The following is a 21,365-nucleotide window of genomic DNA, read 5'->3' on the forward strand; positions in this document are numbered from 1 at the left end:
TTGCAACTTCCTGTTTGGATTTTAAAATCTTAACAGGACAGAATCATTAGTGTGTTTTGGAGGTGCAGCTGATACTGATGCAGATTTGTAAACACTCTGCTAGATAAACGTGCTGCAAAATGTAAGAGATTCTCTGTGTGGGCAGCCCAAAACCAGATTAACCCAACATCTACTACTATTCTGATGATATTTGATTATCTTTTGACACAAAAAAACCTCTCAAGTATCAGGCTGAACTCGGTTTATTGGACTACTGTTTCACTTTATCAAGTTTCTCTATAAAGATCCACTGGTGATTTTGTACGTAGTCCAAATGATTATCTAAGGTAGTTTAGATACTTACAGGTTGCCGGACTATGTTGGAAGTCAGTGACTTTGAAAATGACCTGGCAGTCATTATTCATAACTAACTGAACATGAGCTCTCACTGCAATGCTGGTGGTGGTGGTGGTGGAGCTTGGATGACCTTTAGAAAAGACATGGTTTAGGTCAACCACAAATTATTGGGTGCAGTACAGGTATTACTGTGACCTTTGTTATGCAGGAGATCAGACTAGATGATCATAATGGCCCCTCCCATTCTTGAAATCTATGGATCTACTCTGATATCCCTTTATTAACCACCTGTTTGACTTTCCTCCTCTTTTCCCCCCAAAACTACATTAATTGCTGGGGAAAACTTCACTATATAGCCTAGGTGTAAAAAGAGCATTTAGCTACTACCTTCAGTGGAAATAAACCCATCAAGTAGTCCTACAGATTCTTTATAAAATTACCTACATAGAGAATATATATACACCTCTACCCTGATATAATGCGGTCGTGGGGAACTGCAGCAACCAGAGCCCCAAGCCCTTTAACCCGCCAGCGAGCCCCACTGCCGCAGCCCTGGGGTAGCAGCGGCAGGGCTCTGGCAGTGATTTAAAGAGCTCCGGGCTCTGGCCACTGCGGGGAGCCTGGATCCTTTAAAGCGCTGCCCAAGCCCCGCTGCTGTAGCCCTGGGGTAGAGGCGGCAGGGTTCCAGCGGTGATTTAAAGGGCCCTGGGCTCCCCACAGCAGCCAGAGCCTCGGACCCTTTAAAGCACCGCTGGAGCCCCGCTGCTACTGTGCTATATGCGAACCCATGTTCTATTGGGTCGCGTTATAGCGGGATGGCGGTGTAGTTACAAAGTGTTATGATCTTGTGAGGGTTATGATTCCCAAAAGTCTTAATGTACATTCCATTGCTTATTTGTAATCTCCACAGTTTCTCTTGGAAACATTCCCATACTTGGCATCTGTAGAGCTATGACGTGGTTCATACATATACATGTCATTCTAGATTTATCTTAAGATCTGACACTCAACTTGGTAGAATAATGTTTGTTTGTTTAGTTAGGTCCTCCTACCCACCTTTACAAGAATCTTTGCTAATCAGATTCACAGAGAATAGATCTCTTAAGAAAATATTTGAAAAAGCAATATTCACCTATAACTGAATAACTTGGAGGTGCTAGCTTGTGTAGGTTAATTGACATGATCAATCCTCCTTCCCAACTATTTCTGAGCCTTCCTAGTGTACTTTGAAATAGTGAAAGAAACTGAGGGGCAGGGCAGGCCCATGGCTCCTTTATATACCCTTTGGGTCTCAACGTTTGATGCTGCATTGTCCATAGGCCAAGGCTATCTAGATGTTTCCAGCAAGGATGTGGCATTGTGAGGTGCATCCCAAGACTTTGAATCTGTCCCTGCAATAATCTTAAACAACAAAATAACTGGAGAGCAAACTGTTTATCTGTCAGTGTCACCAGGGGATTAAGTTGCTGTTCTGAGACTGACCATTTTGGAAGGGGTTGACAAAGAATGTTTCAAAGTAACTTGGGCAGCAATACAAAAATGTTCTCTGTTTACAAGTAGAAAAATTAATATCCAGGTGGGAAAAGGCAGCAACACATACAGCAAAAGCAATAGATAATAGTCTGAAATCCTAATATGAGCATTTCCATTTTTTGTATGCCCCAGAGTCTGGAGTACCTCAGACTCTTTTGCTCTTGAACTCACATTTCAGGGTCCTGTAGATACCAGTAGAGTTTCCAAGTTCATCTTGGTGTTGGGAGTTGCAGTGGAATGATGGGTTGAAGTTGTCAACTGCTGGGCTATGCCGAAACCAGGACAAACTCCCCAAGTTCAGTATTGTCCAGGACACACACACAAGTCAGGATATTCACAGAATAATTGGATGTTTACACTCATACTTTAAAGCAAAATTGTTCAAATGCCATTGCATGCTTTTGATCAGCAGGAAATAGGTTGGTCATTGTATCTCAGGGTCAAGCTGATCCATATCTAGCAAGTTAATTGAACCAGTACTGGAACTCCATCACTGTAAAACAGACTTTTTGCATGATTCTTGTTGAATTAAACATGAGCATTGCAAGGGCATAATATGTGTATCCAGCTAAACTCAGAAGATAAAAGGCTTTCATTGTTTTGCTTGAAACTCTTGCAAGGAATATGAAAACGTTCGCCAAGAGCATGAGGAGGTGAAACAAAACCGTGACCATGCAAAGGAAGAATTAAAAAAACTACAACAAACAAAGTCTCCAATGACACAGCAAATCCAAGAAGTTGAAAAGCAATGGAGGAATTTGGATATAAAAATCAAAGAGAAGGTATGTATTTTGGATTCTCGGTTTAAAGTATTTAGACATTCCATGTGTTTAATAAAGCTGAAAATGGAATATGAAGCAATCAGAATATGTTCATTTTTGTATAGTAGAAGGAGCATGTTTTTAGAAGAGATTTTAATGAAAGTATTTTTGCCCTCATTTTTCCTGCTCTGTTCTTTGTGCCTCTCCTCCCTAAAAGGAAATTAAATATGGCTGTGTGGAGTTAGGTACTACTTAGTTCACTTTCCATGATCACATTTGGTGCACTACTGTAAAAGCACCATAGGAATAGACACAGCCATATGGTTTTCTTATACTAAAAATCTTTAGGCCAACATATACAGACCTAGGTACATAAAGTTAGGGATCTAATTAATTTGGCCTGATTTTTTTTCTAGATGTGCCAAGCACCTGCAGCGCTTTCATTTCTTAATTTGGGAACTCTGATTGATGAGCACCTCCTGAAAATCAGGCCAATTTAGTTTAGGTAGCTAGCTTTATGCATCCAATTTTGAATATTTTGGCCTTACTGATTTCCTTAGCTGCTACTCCATCTACATTTAACCCTATTATGAATACCTATATGATAGAGTTTGTCAGATAGTAACTGGTCCTCCTCCATGTATTTTAGCCCGAGTATCAGATGTACTGTATTCATTATTTGCTATTTGTTCTTTTAAAAAGTGGTGAGCAGGGTGGTTTGACTTAAAGCATTCTAAATCACCAATTTTAATCACAATTTAAATCAGTGATCAGGAAACCTTGATTAAAACTGATGGTTTAATCATTTTACATTTTTACTTTTTAGTTATTTTCCGAAAGAAAGATTGATTCTCCTTAGTTGGTAACTATTGAAACATAATGGTATGCAACTAAATATTGCCTTTGCACTAAAATTGGTGTTTGTTAACTACTTCTTCGAGTGATTGCTCATGTGTATTCCATAGTAGGTGTGCATGCTCGCCACGTGCACCGGTGCCAGAAGTTTTTCCCCTAGCACTACCCGTAGGGGGGGAGCGCCCTCCACGGCCCCTGGAACGGCACCTGCCTGGCGTGGTATAAGAGGAGCTGCGCACTCCCCCCACCCTCAGTTCCTTCTTGCCATCAGTGAAGGTGCGTCAGAACTGCTCTGCTTCGCTCTAGCTTGTCCCCAGAACTGTTCGTTCATTTAGTACCTGTAGTTAGTTAGCTGGTTTAGTTAGTCAGTGAGCCCAGGCTGGGGCATGCCCCGAGCCCAGGATTTAAGTCTTGTGGTTCTTGTCGGTGTTCTGTGCCGAGGAGCGACCTGCACACAGACTGTTTGCACCTTTCATTGATGTGGGAGAGACCCACATCAACGAAAGGTGCAAAATTTGCAAATCGTTTAAGCTTCGGACCAAAAGGGAAAGAGACATTAGGCTCCGGGCCATTCTGATGGAGTTGGCGCTGACCCTGACCCTGGCACGCTGCTCTGAGCTGATACTGGGCACTGCGGTGCCAGTATGCGGCGATCAGCCGGTGCCTTCGACCAATAAGCACTGCTCCCCATCCACGGGACACGCCAAGAGGACCAAGACTCCTTCCTTGCAGTGGCACCGAGGGAAGTCTGGGAAAGAGGCTAGGCCCATGTCGGGCAGTCCTCGATCCCCTGGCCTCCGACTCACGTAAAGTGGAGTAGCCCAGCCTCTTCGGAACAGGCCTCCCCAGATGTCCGGATGCCTTCCACATCCAAAGCCCTCCAAGTGGCCCAGGACGTCATGTTCATGCCGGTGCCCGGAGCCCCGCCAATGTCGATCCTGCGCTCCAGAGGCAAGCCGCCGCTGGGATCTCCACAGTTGCCCCTGGCTCAGTACCGGTCTCAGTCAAGGGAACGTTCCCGATGCTGATCACTGCCCAGTGTCCACTTGGGGCAGAGTCCACGTGGATTGCCCCGACGCCAGCTAGACTGTCGGGCTGAGTTCCATCCATCCGGAACTCGTGGCACCAGTCCTCCTCAGAGAGCAGATATCGACAGGACTGCGGCAGATGTTGTTGTCGGTCCTCGTCCCAAAAAAGGTACCACAGTTGGTCACGGCACAGTTGTCGATGCCGTTCCCACTCGGACTTCCACTCCGAGTCTCTGCCGAGACATCGCAGCCCTGGGCGTTGATCACCGTCGTCTTGCTGTCGTGGGTCCGCCTGTCGAGGCCGTTCGTGGAGCAGCTATTACCGTTGGTACCGGTCCTCCATGTCAAGATTGCGGTCCCGTGACCGTTGAAGATCCCAGTACTGCCACTCCTCTTGATTGAGAGACAGCAGCGGATCCTACGCCAGCCAGGTCTCCGCTCATAGCCGCCCTTCGACGAGCCAAACCGGGCAACCCGGACAGCCAGCCCCGGCGGTGCCACAGCAAGTGCAGGGGCACCGAGCATCATGGCCAGCCGAGTGGTACCAGTGGGCACCGTGGCCTCCGACGTAGCCCCCGGTGGGAGCTCGCTCGGTGGCCAAAGCTTTGGAGGCTCTGTCGGCATCCATCTCTAGACCCCTGACAAAGGGGTTGGTGGGACGCACGTCCTCGGCACCATGCCTGGAGTCCGACCAGGGGGTGGATCCTCTGGTGCTGGCTGACACTGAGAGCACCGCCCTGGCCTCTTCGCCCCCACCCGGAGGAGGCGATTGCGGCCCCGCCCCCCTCCATACCGCAGGAGGACTTTAGGGCCCACCAAGACCTCTTAAAGAGGGTGGCAGCAAGCCTCCACCTCCAGGCAGAGGAGGTGGAAGAGCCTGTGGACTCCCTGTTTAATGTGCTGTCCCCATCAGCACCGGGTAGGGTGGCCTTGCCACTCCATGAAGGGGTGGCTAAGATTTTGAATGTCCTGTGGCAAACAATGCCCTCGTTGGCCCCTATATCAAAAAAGGCTGAGCGAAAGTACTTCGTACCCGCTAAGGGGCATGAGTACCTATATACCCACCTGGCACCCAACTCCCTGGTGGTCGAGTTGGTCATCAGGGAACGACAAGGTTAGCCAGCCCCGACCCCAAAGAACAAAGACTCTCGGAGACTGGACTCTTTCGGAAGAAAAATGTATTTGTCTTTGAGTTTCCAGTTACGAGTGGCGAACCATCAGGCTCTCCTGGGCCGGTACAAATTCAGTCTGTGGGGCTTCCTGCCCAAATTTGAGGACTCCCTCCAGGGGCATGATAAGAAGGAGTTCAGGGTGCTCATGGAGGAAGGGGCAACGGCAGCTTGAGCTCCCCTACAGGCTGCCTCAGATGCTGTGGACACGGCCGCACAATCAATGGCCTCAGTGGTGTCCATGAGACGGGCGTCATGGCTCTTACTCTCTGAGCTGTCCAGCGAGGCGCAGTCTTCCATGCAGGACCTCCCGTTTGATGGGAAAGCCCTGTCTGCAGAGGAAACAGATACAAGGCTGCGTGGCATGAAGGACTCCCACATGACCCTCCAGACACTGGGCCTATATGTCCTGGCGCCGGCAAAACCTAAATTTAAGCCGCAGCAGACTTCTACCCTGGCTGCCCTCCTGAAGTACGAGGCCGCCCATGAGAAGCAGCGGGACTATAAGAGAAGCCCTCGTAGGCTGGAACCTCTAAGGGCAAGCCGGCAAGGAAAAGGTAGTTTTGATGGGACGCTTGGGGGCATCCCGCCAGTCCTTATCAGGGATCCAACCCCAATAAAGCTTCCCTTCTCCAACCGGTTATGTGCTTTCCTCCCAGAATGGTCGCGGACCACCTCGGACGGATGGGTCCTCAACACCATCTCCCAGGGTTACACCCTCCAGTTTACGTCCTCCCCGCCCAACCACCCTCCGTCCCCATGCGCCCCGAGGGACCCCTCTCACAAAGCTCTGCTCGAGCAGGAGGTGGGGCGGCTCGTGGAACTAGGAGCAATAGAGGCGGTGCCCGAGGAGTTCACAGGCAAGGGGTACTACTCCCATTACTTCCTTATCCCGAAGGCTAAAGGCGGGGCTCAGACCCATACTGGACATACAGGGCCTAAATCAGCACATGGTGAAACTCAAATTCCGCATGGTCTCCCTGGCCTCCTTCATCCCCTCCCTGGATCCCAGGGACAGGTACGCTGCCCTCGATCTACAGGACGTGTACTTCCACATCCACATATTCGAGGGGCACAGGCGCTTCCTCCGGTTTGTGGTGGGACACAATCATTGCCAATTTATGGTCTTCTGTTTGGACTGTCCACTGCCCCCAGGGTGTTTACAAAATGCATGTTGGTGGTAGTGGCCTACCTCAGATGCTGGGGGTCCAGATATTTCCTTATATCTGGTCGATTGGCTTGTCAAGGGCACCTCCCGGTCGCAGGTGAGGGATCATGTACCGCTCCTCCTGTTAACGTGCACCGCCTTTGGCCTGCTTGTAAACAATACCAAGTCCACGTTAGTCCCTGTCCAATGCATCAAGTTTATTGGGGCGCTCCTGGATGCAGTGTCGGCCAGGGCCTCTCTCCTACCAGACAGGTTCGAGACCCTAAAGGGTCTCATCAACTCGGTCACGAGGTTCCCAGTTACAAAAGCCAGGGTTTTCCTGCAACTCATGGGCCATATGTCAGTGTGCACGTACGTGGTCCGTCACGCCAGACTCAGGATGAGGCTCCTTCAGCCCGCCAGAGGATTACCCTGATGGGCAGCATGCGAAAGGTTGCTGACCCCTGGTCTAAAATACCTGTGGCCCATCTGCAACTGCTAGTAGCAAATATCCCCAACTGCAGGAGCTCAGACACTAGAGGGGAATGACTCTGAGTTACTACAGTGTATTCTTTCCCAAGTGTCTGGCTGGTAGGTTTTGTTGACATGCTCAGGGTCCAAATGATCACTATATTTGGGATCACAAAGGAATTTTTCTCCAAGTCAGAATGGCAGAGACCCTGAACTTTTTTTTACCTTCCTCTGCCCATTGGGGCACAGGTCACTTGCTGGTTTAAACTAGATTAAATGGTGGATTTTCTGTAACTTGAAGTCTTTAAATTAAATCATTATTTGAGGATGTCAGTTACTCACCAGAGGTTTATAGAGCTATTACAAGGGAGGACTGGGTGGCTGAGGTTCAGTGGTCTGCAATATGCACAAGGTCAGATTAGATGATCATGGTGGTCCCTTCTGGCCTTACAGTTTGAGTCTATGAATAACAAATAGGCAAAGCAAACAGTTAATGAATAACTGATATAATGAAAATTATTTGTCCAAATTATTTGATTGCTTACAACTCCCGCCTGAATGAACACACACCTGAAGATGTCTGCCCACATGGGGGAACTTGCAGAATTGGGACCTAAGTTTTTAACAACTATTATTTGTAACAAAGTTTAATTAGCTCTACTCTTTTATCATGTGTTTTTAACAGATAAGTGCATGCTATCATTTTCTGTTAAAGGCTGAGTCTACTGTTATATTACTTCAAAGACAACAAAAACATTTTTGCTAAACTAGTCCATTACAAATAAATAAATAAATGCAAGTATATTTGGATTTCATGCTCCACAATACTGCTCAAAGTTTGTTTGTTTGTTGTTTTTCTTTGGGGTGGGGGAAAGGTTAAGTGTTTTTGTTGTTTTTTTGCTTCTGTGGTTCAAAATGTCTTAACTTTTTTTAAAAACAAATTGAACTATTTTCAATTTTATTGTAAAAGTTTGTGTTCCCTTAGAGGGAATTTAACAGCTGGAAGCCTGAGATTAATTTTCATAATGCTGTACAGTCCTCCATACTGTTAAATGCAAAGCTGCATTTGCACAGCTTGGTATTATCCTGCTAAGTTTTAATCATTTTCTCATTTTTAATTAATTAACTGATTTCTAAAAGCAGGAAGGAATTCTGCTGTGAACAACTGTTGCCATAATTCTTAGAAATATAGGGCTGTATTAATGAAAAAGTTATGCTCTGTGTGAAAAACACAGGAAAATATATTAAGCATCTTTGTTTTAACTTGTACAGAAAATAAATTCTTCATTATGGGTTATGTGCTATGTAAATGTGGGAGCCAAAGCTGAGGAGGTGATAGAAATGATAAAAGTGATGGAAAAGGGTCAAACCAGCTAACTGAGCGACATACTTGAATTAGGTTTCAGAGGGGTAGCTGTCTGTGTTAGTCTGTATCAGCAAAAACAACAGGAGTCCTTGTGGCACCTTAGAGACTAACAAATTTATTTGGGCATAAGCTTTCATGGGCTATAACCCACTTCATCAGATGCATCAAGTGGAAAATACAGTAGCAGATATAAATACACAGCACATGAAAAGATGGGAGTTGCCAAATCAAGTGAAAGGTCAGTATAACAAGATAATTCAATTAACAGTAGGATACCAACGGAGGAAAAATCACTTTTGTAGTGGAAATGAGAATGGCCCATTTCAAACAGTCGACAAGAAGGTGTCAGTAACAGTAGGGGGAAATTAGTATGGGAAAAATTAGGTTTTGTAATGACCCACCCACTCCCAGTCTTCATTCAGGCCTAATTTGATGGTGTCCAGTTTGCAAATTAATTCCAGTTCTGCAGTTTCACGTTGGAGTCTGTTTTTGAATTTTTGTTGTTGAAGAATTGCCACTTTTAGGTCTGTTATTGAGTGACCGGGGAGATTAAAGTGTTCTCCTACTGGTTTTTTAATGTTATAATTCCTGATATCGGATTTGTGTTCATTTATTCTGGGAATCCTGAATGCCCCATCATCTCAGGCATTGGCACCCTGACCGCAGGATTATCTGGCTATGTAAACTCTCCTCAGGCCCTACTCTACCAGCACTCTGACCTGTCTTTGAGACACCACTGACTTCCTGAGGAAACTACAATCTTTTGGTGATCTTCCAGAAAACACCATCCTAGCCACTATGGATATAGAAGCTCTCTACATGAACATTCTTCCACACAAAGATGGACTACAAGCTGTCAGGAATAGCATCCCCAATACTATCACAGCAAACCTGGTGGCTGAACTTTGTAACTTTGTCCTCATCCACAACTATTTTGGATTTGGGGACAATTTATACCTTCAAGTCAGTGGGACTGCTATGGGTATCCGCATGGCCCCACAGTATGCCAACATTTTTATGGCTGACTTAGAACAATGCTTCCTCAGCTCTCGTCCCGTAACGTCCCTACTCTATTTGCGCTACATTGATGACATCTTCATCATCTGGACCCATGGGAAGGAGGCCCTTGAGGAATTTCACCAGGATTTCAACAATTTCCACCCCACCATCAACCTCAGCCTGGACCAGTCCACACAAGAGATCCACTTCCTAGACACTACAGTGCTAATAAGCAATGGTCACATAACCAGCACCCTATACCGAAAACCTACTGACCCCTTGGTATCCTGCTGTTAATTGAATTGTCTCATTAGACTGACCTCCCACTTGATATGACAACTCCCATCTTTTCATGTGCTGTGTATTTATACCTGTTACTGTATTTTCCACTCCATGCATCTGATGAAGTGGGTTCTAATCCACGAAAGCTTATGCCCAAATAAATTTGCTAGTCTCTAAGGTGCCACAAGGACTCCTCGTTGTTTATACTTGAATCAGTACATCTGTTTTTGAAGTCAGATTAACAAATCCAGTCCCTGATTCTATAAACACTCGCTAATCTTTATGCAAGTGAGTAGTTCCATTGTGGGATCGAGGCCTGTGTGTGTAAATTAGGTAGGTCTAAACTGTGCCTGTAGTTCAGTAGTACTCCATCTGTGTTCCTATCAGCAAAAAAGTAAGGAGGTGGTAGAGGAAATAAATCATTTATTCCAAATGGGAGAGTAATCGAATATTCACTGTGATATTCTAACATTGTTTTACAGTTGATTTAATTTAGAATTCTGTTATGGTTGGATTGATTTAATTTACAATTTATGTGTTGTGATGTGATATTGCCTTAACACAGGATTTTGTGCTGATATTATTTGGTGTGTTTAAGGGTACGTCTACACTACGGGATTATTCCGAATTTACATAAACCGGTTTAGTAAAACAGATTGTATAAAATCGAGTGCACGCGGCCACACTAAGCACATTAAATCGGTGGTGTGCGTCCATGGTCCGAGGCTAGTGTCGATTTCTGGAGCGTTGCACTGTGGGTAGCTATTCCGTAGCTATCCCATAGTTCCCGCAGTCTCCCTCGCCCCTTGGAATTCTGGGTTGAGATCCCAGTGCCTGACGGGGCAAAAATCATTGTCGCGGGTGGTTCTGGGTAAATGTCGTCAGTCATTTCTTCCTCCGGGGAAGCAACGGCAGACAATCATTTCGCGCCCTTTTTGCTTGGATTGCCCTGGCAGACGCCATATCATGGCAACCATGGAGCCTGTTTTGCCTCTTGTCACTGTCACCGTATGTGTACTAGATGCCGCTGACAGAGGCGATTCAGCAGCGCTACACAGCAGCATTCATTCGCTTTTGCATGATAGCAGAGATGGTTATCAGCCGTACTTTACCATCTACCATGCCCTTGTAAATTGGCAATGAGATGATGGTTACCAGTCCTTTTGTGCTGCACCATCTGCTGCTGTCATAGGTGCCCCTGGCTGAGATTGGCCGGGGGCGCAAAAGACAAAAATGGGAATGACTCCCCGAGTCAATCCCTCCTTTACGGTATCTAAAAGTAGAATCAGTCCTGCCTAGAATATGGGGCAAGTGTACTAGAGAACCAGTGTATCAGAGAACCAGAGAGCACAACCGCTCCGTGTCAGATCCCGCAGAAATTATGAGCTGTATGCCATTCACAGGGAGTGCCCCTGCAACAACCCCACCTGTTGATTCCCTCCTCCCCCAGCCTTCCTGGGCTACCGTTGCAGTGTCCCCCCATTTGTGTGATGAAGTAATAAAGAATGCAGGAATAAGAAACAGTGACTTGTTAGTGAGATATGAGGGGAAGGCAGCCTCCAGCTGCTATGATAGTCCAGACAGGACATTAAGCAGTGTTGGGGAGAGGAGCCCAGCATCCCGCTGCTATGATAGTCCAGGCAGAACAGAATCTTTTCTTTACACATGAAGGGCGGGGGCTGATGGAGCTCAGCCCCCTGTTGCTATGATGAAGATGGTTACCAGTTGTACTGCACCATCTACCAGGAATGATCAGGAGTTTTTTACCCAGGCGCCCCCGGCTGACCTCTCCGGAGGCCAGCCAGGAGCACTCACGGGCTGATGATGAGGACGGATAGCAGTCCTACTGCACTGCACCATCTGCCACAAGGCTGATGATGAGAATGGATATCAGCCATATTGTACCATCAGCCACCCATGGGGGGGGGGAGGGCGAGGATGCTGCCGTTGACTGCTGCAGCATCGCGTCTATCAGCAGCATTCAGTAAACATAGGGTGACATTTAAAAGAGTCAAGAGAGGATTTTTTTCCCTTTTACTTCTGGAGGTGGGTGAGGGGGTAAATTGACGAGCTATGCCCTGAACCACCGCAGACAATGTGTTTGACACTACAGCCATTTGGAGCTCAGCCAAGAATGCAAATGCTTTTCGGAGACTGTAGGAACTGTGGGATAGTTTGAGTCCTCAGTCCCCACTCCCTCCCTCCATGAGCGTCCATTTGATTCTTTGGCTTTCCGTTACGTTTGTCTCGCAGCAGTGAGCTGAGTCCCTGCTGTGGCCTCTGTCTGGAGATTTTTAAAAAATGCTTTGGAATTTCGTCTTCTGTAATGGAGCTCTGATAGAACAGATTTGCCTGCCCATACAGCAATCACATCCGTACGGTCCATGCTGGAGCTCTTTTTGGATTTGGATTTCGGACTGCATCGCCACCCGTGCTGATCGGAGCTCCACGCTGGGCAAACAGGAAATAATATTCAAAAGTTCACGGGGCTTTTCCTGTCTACCTGGCCACTGCATCCGAGTTCTGATTGCTGTCCAGAGCGGTCAGTGGTGCACTGTGGGATACCGCCCGGAGGCCAATACCATCGATTTGCGGCCACACTAACCCTAATCCGATATGGCAATACCGATATTAGCGCTACTCCTCTCGTTGGGGAGGAGTACAGAAACCGGTTTAAAGAGCCCTTTATATCGATATAAAGGGCCTCTTAGTGTGGACGGGTATGGCGTTGAATCGGTTTAACGCTCCTAAAACCGGTTTAAATGCGTAGTGTAGACCAGGCCTAAGACTCGCTTTGATGACAGCGCTCTTCAAGATTGAGGAGCGCTGTTCTATTCTGGGGAAGAAAGGATGGTCTGGTGGTTAAGGCAACAGACTGGAACTTAAGAGAGATTAGTTCTGTGCCTGATTGTGCCATACGCTTTCCGTATGATCTTGGGCAAGTCACTTAGGATGAAATCCTGGTTCCACGAAAGTCTATGGCAAAGATTCCATTGACTTTAATGGTGCCAGGAATTTACCCTCATTATCTCTGTTTCAGTGCTCCATTTGTAAGGGGGAGGTATTAATGTTGCTATGTTGTGAGGAAAAGTGTATGTGTGGAGGGGTTATATATTACATTAATGGGGACCACACAAATTGAATAATTCCTGATCATCAAATTAAATTCTCATTGTCATAACACAGTTGCAGGATTAGTATTTTGTAAGTATTGCCATAGAGCTACTGATATTGTTTTACTGATTGTTTGTTTGTGCCAGTAGTTCCCTTTTGGGGATTGGTAATTGATTTTCACTCTACCCTCACCCTGCCTTTTCTTGGCATGTGAAAACTCCTTGATTTGTTGCCAGAGAATGTTCACTGGCATCAATAGAAGAAGATGTGGGGGCAGTAACTAAAGTGCTTGTACCATCATGGGAAGACCATGCTCACATTCTTTTTTGCTTTATGTTAAAGAATCAGCCAGTTTAATAGTACACATTAACACAGGCTACTTCACATGGCTGTCATCTCCTAAAATGTCAGAGAAACTGCACACATTCTTAAAGATTAAAATCTCTTCACTATATCAATATAGTGTATCTAACTTTTTTGAATTTCCTTTCAATTACAATGTTCAGATGAACAATCTATGTGTAGAAAACATTGTTATTCCATAATTGTAATCAAAGGATTGACACTTATTTTTGTTATGGGAAGCAATATAAATCCATACTTTTGGTCCAAGAACTGTGTGATCTTCTGTTTATCCTCAGTTTGGCGATGGGTGGAAGCAGTCCAACTTTAAAGTTCTATTTCAGTTTCAGGCATGTTATGACCAGTTGTGTAATAGGATTTTCTTCAGGCCATTTATGCCTGACATCAGTATCAAACATTTACAAGCTTGACTGTTTCCCTGAGATCTCGCTCTGCATGCTCATGTCTGTGTCCCGACTGCTCCACCCAGGCCTGCAAAAAGCCCTGTGTAGTATTGGACATCTCTGGTTCGAAGGAGGCAAGTCTGAAAGCAAATCTGTAGGAAAATTAATGCATCTGATGTTACATTAACTTTTCTGTGGTTCTGCTCTGGCTAAGAATCCTATTCTAAGGGGGTGACAAGGAAGGTGAAGTTAGAGGAAGGATCAGAGACTGGAGAGCTGGAATGAAAGCAGATTGTCTATGCGTGGGAAGACCCTGTGCCTTAGGTGGAATCGCAGGATCTGGAGGAATAAAATCCTGCTAATTTTGCAAGTTAAGAGAAAGCCTTCCCCCTAGAACAGTTTGGGAAAAATCCATGAGGGGAACCTTGCTGAGTCTTCCTCCCCTTGGAGAGCTTCAAAGGGTTTTACACAGGAGGAGGCTGTTTGGACCTATTTTTAAAAAAAAAATTTGACAAATTAATACAAAATATATTTCTTCTCGGTCATAAAAAATTGAAAGGCAGATAAAAAAAAGTTGGTTATTCACATATATAAAATATGAATGTAAATCAAATGTACATGTGATTTAACAATGTCTGTCATAAGCTAGTTAGAATTAATTTTCCAGTTGATATCAAGTGTCCCTGTGCTGACCTTGAAAATGTTGAGGGGTTTGGATTTTTTTTTTTTTAAAGTCTTGCAGCTAACTGTTCAGAAGAGAAATATTTCTCTCTAGAATGCCTACTTGAGGGGTTTTTTGGGTGGGGAGAAAGAGGATTACGGCATCAATATTTTCAATATTGTAATAAGCCCTGATCCTGTGAATGACTATGTGTAGGTGCTTCGGACCAAATGTGTACAGTCAGCTGCAGGATTGGGGTCTTAAATTAGTACTAATAATCCTCTCTCTGTCTGAATACTGAGATTTAGGTCTAGGGAAGAACACAATATGACTTTCTAAAGACAATTTCTCGCATATCTCACATAAGATTCTATCCTTATCCCTGCTTTAAAAATACACCTTTACCCCGATATAACACTGTCCTCAGGAGCTAAAAAATCTTACCGCGTTATAGGTGAAACCGCGTTACATTAAACTTGCCTTGATCCGCCGGAGCGTGCAGGCCCCCCCCCTCCAGTGCTGCTTTACTGCGTTATATTGGGTCACGTTATATCGGGGTAGAGGTGTAGTAGCTTTTGTAGTTGATAGGTGGGGTTCTTTGGTATTTCTCTTACTGCAGTGGACTATGTTCTTTCAATAAAGATTCTATCATCTGTAGTAGTCCCTGTACTGTACTGCATCTATATCCTGCACATCTGTGCAAGCTGCAATACCCGAGAGTGAAATGCGGTGTGGCGCCAATTTCCCTCCCCCACCACCTCCTCCATTCTCTCTCCTTCCATCCACCTGTGAGAAGAAAGGGGGTGTGGCATGGCAACTCTGTAACCTGTTCCCTGACTGACATGCTATCTATCATGTAGGTAACTACTGTAGTTCAGGGCAATACGTTTCTAGTATTTCCATGTGAAAGCCAGGTAGAGAGATCTGTTTAAAACGTTAGCCCCAAAAGTCATTTTTCTGGTCATTTATCGTGTAGTGGCTTCTGCACTGAAGGGTCTAATTTCAATACTGTTGTCTATTCAGCTTCCAGTTGCAGTACTCTGAAGTTGATGGAATTCATTTTCCCCATCCATAATGGCTATTGCCTCTTGCACATTTTGGAAACAGGCATTACGTTTTCAATTACGTTTCAAGGCAGGTTTTCTTTGATTTAGTCCACTTTTCAGCAGGAGCAGAAACAGTAATTGCTTCACAGTAAGATGGTAGATCCTTCATCTCAGCAGTGGGCAATTTCACATGAAATCTTAATAGCTGGCTTTCTTCTTAATCTTTGGCATTGTAGGATTGGCTGAAGTCTTAAATATTATCTTCAAAATAAATAAGTTATTGGTAAGATTTAACTCTTAAGTTTGCTAGATACCAGTTGCTGAGGGAGCCAAGTAGAAGTGTATCTTCCTGTTGTGATGTGCCTCCAATACAGTATTTTTAAACTCCCATCCATATGCAGCCATACAGTACTTTCATTTCATTCATAATACCAGGCAGATATTTCATTCTTCTGGTTCTTTAGAGAAATTGTGTTTGTCTGTAAAATATTGATAAATCATCCTTAATGTTTTTTGATACCTCTGTCAGAATTTAGAGTCCAGTAGAACACAGAGGGATGAAGAACTTATTTTGCGTGAGCATATATTAAATGCATTAAAACAAGACAAAACCCATTTCATTCTCCTCCTACTTTTTTGTGCATCTTTCCCTAACTACAACCAAAAATACAATACTTTAGGAGCATCTCTCCTTCCTGATTCCCTCCTCCTTTCAAAACTGGACACCCTACTTCTGATTGTGTTTCCCAATTTTTCTAAATTCTGGATCCATTGCCATCCTTCCAGGTTCTTTCTGATCCCAGTATGCTGATGCTCACTACCATCCTGCATTTGTCAGATCTTCCTTCTGGCAAAAGAATTCTGAATTGTTCTTCCCTCTTTTTATTGGTTTGAGTTTCACCAAACAGTTGCCACAGGAGTTTTTTCATCACTCCCCTATATGCCAGTGTGATTCCCCCTCCCCGCTCTGGTGGCTCAGGGAGGTGGGGATTACAGATGAATCCTTGTGTGTCAGTGCAGTATACTTCCACTAGACAGTGGTGTTGTCACACAGGTGCTGTTATTAATTCACAAGTTCAGGTATCCAAAATACATCTTACTTTAGCTGTTTTACTTAACACTTACTATTTCTTTTAAAGGGGCACCATAACATAAAAAAAAATCCACTTTTGCATCTGAAAACTTTTTACCAACTGTTGTGCAAGCAACTCCTCAGATTATCGTCACTTACTAAGTGCAATAACTGATTGTTAAAAAAGTAGAGGAGGTATTTTTCTAGGGTTTTTTTCCTGTTTACTCTGTGAATTTGAAAGTACTTTGACTCTGATCCAAAGCCCATTGAAGTCACTGGAAGGACTCTCATTGAATTCAAGACACTCATTGAGATCAATGGAGTTTATGCCCTTTGTGTGTAGTCATTTTCACTGTTTTCCCTGTATAGTCAATTACTTCCTTCTCTTGTTTGCATGGGTCTTGAATGCAGTTGCAGGGGAGTGTTAGACACATTTTAAAAAATTAATAAGTAGGAAAATGTGATTTAAAATAACAAAATTTGCCAGAAGGACTCAGACATGCATAGTACCTGAAACTACTTTAGTATATTTTTTTAAAAAACCTCATTAAATCTCAGATTGGTGGGGTCCCTTTTAAATGCCTTTTTAAAAGAAAGATTTACGAAGCCAAAGTGTGGCCTGTCTAGGATGGCGGTGGAGTGGCTTAAGAGAACGCAAGTTGCCTCCTTATGGCCCCTCACTAGTTACCCACGTGACAGATAGCATCTCAGTCAGGGAACAGATTACAGAGCTGCCATGCCACACACCCTTTCTTCTCACAAGTGGGGGCAGGGGAGAGACATTGGCTCAATACCCCATCTCACTCTCAAGCATGTCAGCTTGCATAGATGTGCAGAATATAGATGCAGTACAGTTTAATCTCTTCCTTGAGCTGCAGAAGACCTGGGAGTGAGACTTATTCCCTGAGTCCCAGATTCTCTCCTGGGTTGCTCTTGGGACAATGCAACAATACACTGCCACTTACTCTGGGATTGTTGTAACAGTTGAGCACTAAGTCAATTAGATCTTCCTTGGGAAAGTTGTTTTGGAGACAGAGAAGGAGGCCACCTTTTAAAATATAACAGTCTAAATGTAATTCTTTTATTTACAATCCTTAAAGAGCATTGTGATTTTAATTTCAGAATTATGTTGTGAGCCTTTCTTTATTGGCAAGTATATCCAAATGTGCAGCTCTGTAGCTCCTAAACCACTTGCAAGTATAAGTTCTGTACAAACTATAGACAATATAAATGTAGTAAACATTGTTAGACTAATTACAATGAAATAAAACAACTGTTAGTGTCTAGAAACAATTTCCTTCTGATGAATGTGCAGCTTTTGTCAAAATAAATTTTATGGTAGGTAAATATTTGGTGCTCCAAACAGAATGTCCTTCCAAAGTCTGATTTTTGCATGTTTCCTATTATTTAAAAAAAGTTACATATACAAAATAATTATGGCTAATTTCCTGCTTTTTTTCGTTTAATTTTGTTGTATGCAGACTGCTGAAATCAAAGACACTTCTCAAAAATGTAAACAAAAACAAGATGCTATGGAAAAGAAAGACAAACAAGTAAGAAAACCTTAAAGTGTGTGGGTTTTTTTTTAATTCTTGTTTGCAGGTGCTGTGGAGCATTGATATAATACTAAATACATCACATGAAGTGTTCAGGTAAATATTGTGGAATTTAGTGTTGTTGTGGCTGAGTCACTGTTTGGATTCCATCAGTGACACCCATATTTCAGCCACTCAGGATGGAAAGTTCAACTGGAGATGAAATGTAGTGTTGCAAGCTGTCTGCAGCCTCCACTCCTCCAAGGACCCCCATCTGATTGGTACAGCCCCCTCCAAAGTGTACAGAGTCAAATTCGGAGGCAACAGGGACAGAGTATCCAGGAGATGCAGTGATTCATTGCATCTCCCAGCACCCTCAGCACTCAGACTTGCGGAGTTCCTTAAAATTGCTATCCCCGAGGAAAATGAAGTTTATCAGTAGAACAGAGCACTGTCATGGAACAGCTGTCTTCTCAAGTTAGATGCAATGTTCTATTATAAGGAATGTACTTTTTGTATACAGTATGCATATTACAAATTTTTGCTTTTGTTGAATACTTTTGCTACATTAGAATGTTTTCTTATGCTCACTTACTGTTATCCACTGTACCCTGGTGCCTTAAGTCTAACCAGATGAAGAAACAGAATAGTTGCTTGTGTTAGCTAATCAGAGAGCTTCTATATGTATACAGTTTTAAAAAAATTAAATGCAAAAAGTTGTTAATGCAACATTAAGGTTCCTTATCTAAGCACTCAGTCAATGAATATGAAAATTAAACATAAGGGGGAGAGTTCAAGTTGCATATTCCATTTTGTTATGTTGAATTTATTCGATCTTGTACTAATTCTCAAAATATCCAGTAGCATGCAACTTTTACTATAATTTTAGATAAACATATATCTGAGGGCAGGTCTTCACTACCCGCCAGATTGATGGGTAGAGATCGATCTATCAGGGATCAATTTATTGCGTCTCATCTAGATGCGGATAAATTGATCCCCGAACGCGCTCCCCGTCGACTCCAGAACTCCAGCTCGCGAGAGACGGAAGTGGAGTCGACGGGGGAGCGGCAGCAGTTGACTTGCCGCCATCCTCACAGCCAGGTAAAGTTTACCTAAGTTACGCTGACTGAAGTTGCATATCTTAGGTCGATCCCCCCCTCACCCCCCCCCCACCCCGAGCCCTCCTTCCAGTGTAGACCAGGGCTAAGAATCTGTAATAATCTGTTTAAACATTGGGATTGTAATACATTTGTTCTTTAAAAGGCACCAATTTGAGTTAGGTGGGTTTTTGAGCAAGGATGAGATCTTATATTTTTAAACCTGCTTGACTACATCAGCATTTCAGTATCTGTTACAACAATCTTTTGTAATTATCTGCCTTTTGTTGTATATGCAAAAATTCATTTGTAAATGCCATTCTGGGAAAACATTTGTGTTTCTCTTAGATTGAAGAAATTCAGCAAGCTTTGAGAATAAAAAACGATGAAGAAATGGATCGACAGAAGAGAATACACAACGCTCGTAAGATGATAGAGGACTGGCAGAATGAGCTCAACAGTACAGGAAACTCTGAGAATCTTCAACCACAAATTGATTCTATTAACAATGAGCTGAGACAGTTGCAAGAAGAAAAGGCAAATATTGATGGTGAAATGAGTGATCTGCGAAGAGAGAGAGAGAACCTAGAGAGGGAAAAGAAAAGTGAGATTGCTTGATTCTTTCCCTACAATGGTTACTACATGCAATCTTTTTGTGTTGAAGTGACTTAACTGAGACACTAGATCATTTCAAACCTTAGTACATCTCTATAGTGCTTTCATCTGTTCAAGGCCTGTAAAAGTGACAGGGATAGCTTGTTTTTGAAGGGACACCATCAACTTGAAAACTAGTCTTTCAAAAAGAAATGATTACACGTAGTTTCAATAAACGTGCTCCTCACAGATGTTCCAGTCTGTATGTTTTTCCAATTGAATTTTTCTATGTAAATTATTTTTTCTCTCTTACTATGTGAAAGCCCCATACAAACGAAAGGAAAACTGATAGACTGTACAGGAGAAATGCTGAAACTGACTTTTCAGTCACATCAGATGCATAAAGTAAACAAAATACAGAAGGGTTTTTCTTTATTATAGTAAATTTAGATGTTACTTGTAACATTAAGTTAAAAAAAACTTCAGACAGAAATGGTCATTTTATTAAATTGATGGTATTCATTTAAACTAGAAGAATTAAATGTGGCATGGTGCCAAGATGCTGTGTGTAAAATGGCAATATTTTAGTGACTGTTTCTTCTTCTGCCTTTGTTAGATGAACTTGGAGGCCAGCCTTTCCTATCCTTAACGAATTACACTGCACTTTTTAATATTAGCCTGGCCTTTTGTGTTAGTTCTGTCTTGATGTAACTTGAGAGCTAGAATTAAAATTTATCTTTTTAGAGCTCTTCTTGATTAACTTGCTTCCACACATTCTTTGTCTGTATGGCCCCAACACTATGGTATCAAAACACCTCTCATGTATTTATGGATTTATCCTTGCAGTACCCCAATAGAGAACTGAGGCACAGAGAGACTGATTGTCCTGCTTAGTGAGGTCTAGAAAAATAGGAAATTGAACCCTGTCTCCTGAATCCCAGTCCAGTGTCTTAAGCACAAGACTGTCCTCCTTCCCCATTGTTGGAGACTATAGATTGAAAACATTCTGTGTGTTCCTGGAAGATTTTGTAGTATTTTTTTCTTATTATCATGTGGAAACCTCAAGGTCCCTCCCAAAAGGGGATGACATGAAGAATGCTTCTTCTGTGTGTCTTCAGAGGGAGAATGAGTTCTCCCTTTCCTCTCTTGGGTGGCAAGAACCCTCCCACACCATTCTTGCATTACAGCAACATTCTTCTGTTGTCACCAAATAAATAAATAGAAAAGTACTGAAATAGAAGTTTCTTATCACCCTACCCCCCACAAGTATAACATTTCATTCTCTTCCTTCTCCCTTTTTCTAGTATTGGAGGAGAAGGTTTGGGTTTTTTTTTTAAGATAGTGGCAGTCCAGGATTTTTGGCTGTATTATTTGGCAATTGTTTACTTGAATGTCTCTGCACCTAGAATAGGCCCATTGCAAAAATTAATTTGAATATTAATATTTATACCTGGATATTGTTAATCTCTGTTTTGAAGCACATTTCTGTTTATTTCACATAGCTCTGGGATTTAAAATTTTAATAGTGTACATGCTTTAGAATGGATGAG

General features: G+C 43.4%; 1 protein-coding gene across 3 annotated transcripts in view; it reads left to right on the plus strand.

Moving 5' to 3' along the window:
- The window catches only part of SMC5 (structural maintenance of chromosomes 5), an 83,163-nt gene that overhangs the window by 25,908 nt on the left and 35,890 nt on the right, over positions 1-21,365 (plus strand). For all 3 annotated transcript variants that reach the window (XM_039544669.1, XM_039544670.1, XM_039544668.1), the window contains exons 7-9: positions 2,490-2,651; positions 18,068-18,139; positions 19,570-19,825. In XM_039544669.1, coding sequence (XP_039400603.1) covers positions 2,490-2,651; positions 18,068-18,139; positions 19,570-19,825 — 490 coding nt within the window. The remainder of the gene's footprint in view (positions 1-2,489; positions 2,652-18,067; positions 18,140-19,569; positions 19,826-21,365) is intronic.

Source organism: Mauremys reevesii, linkage group 6 (assembly GCF_016161935.1).
Source record: "Mauremys reevesii isolate NIE-2019 linkage group 6, ASM1616193v1, whole genome shotgun sequence".
In the NCBI taxonomy this organism is placed as follows: domain Eukaryota; kingdom Metazoa; phylum Chordata; order Testudines; family Geoemydidae; genus Mauremys; species Mauremys reevesii.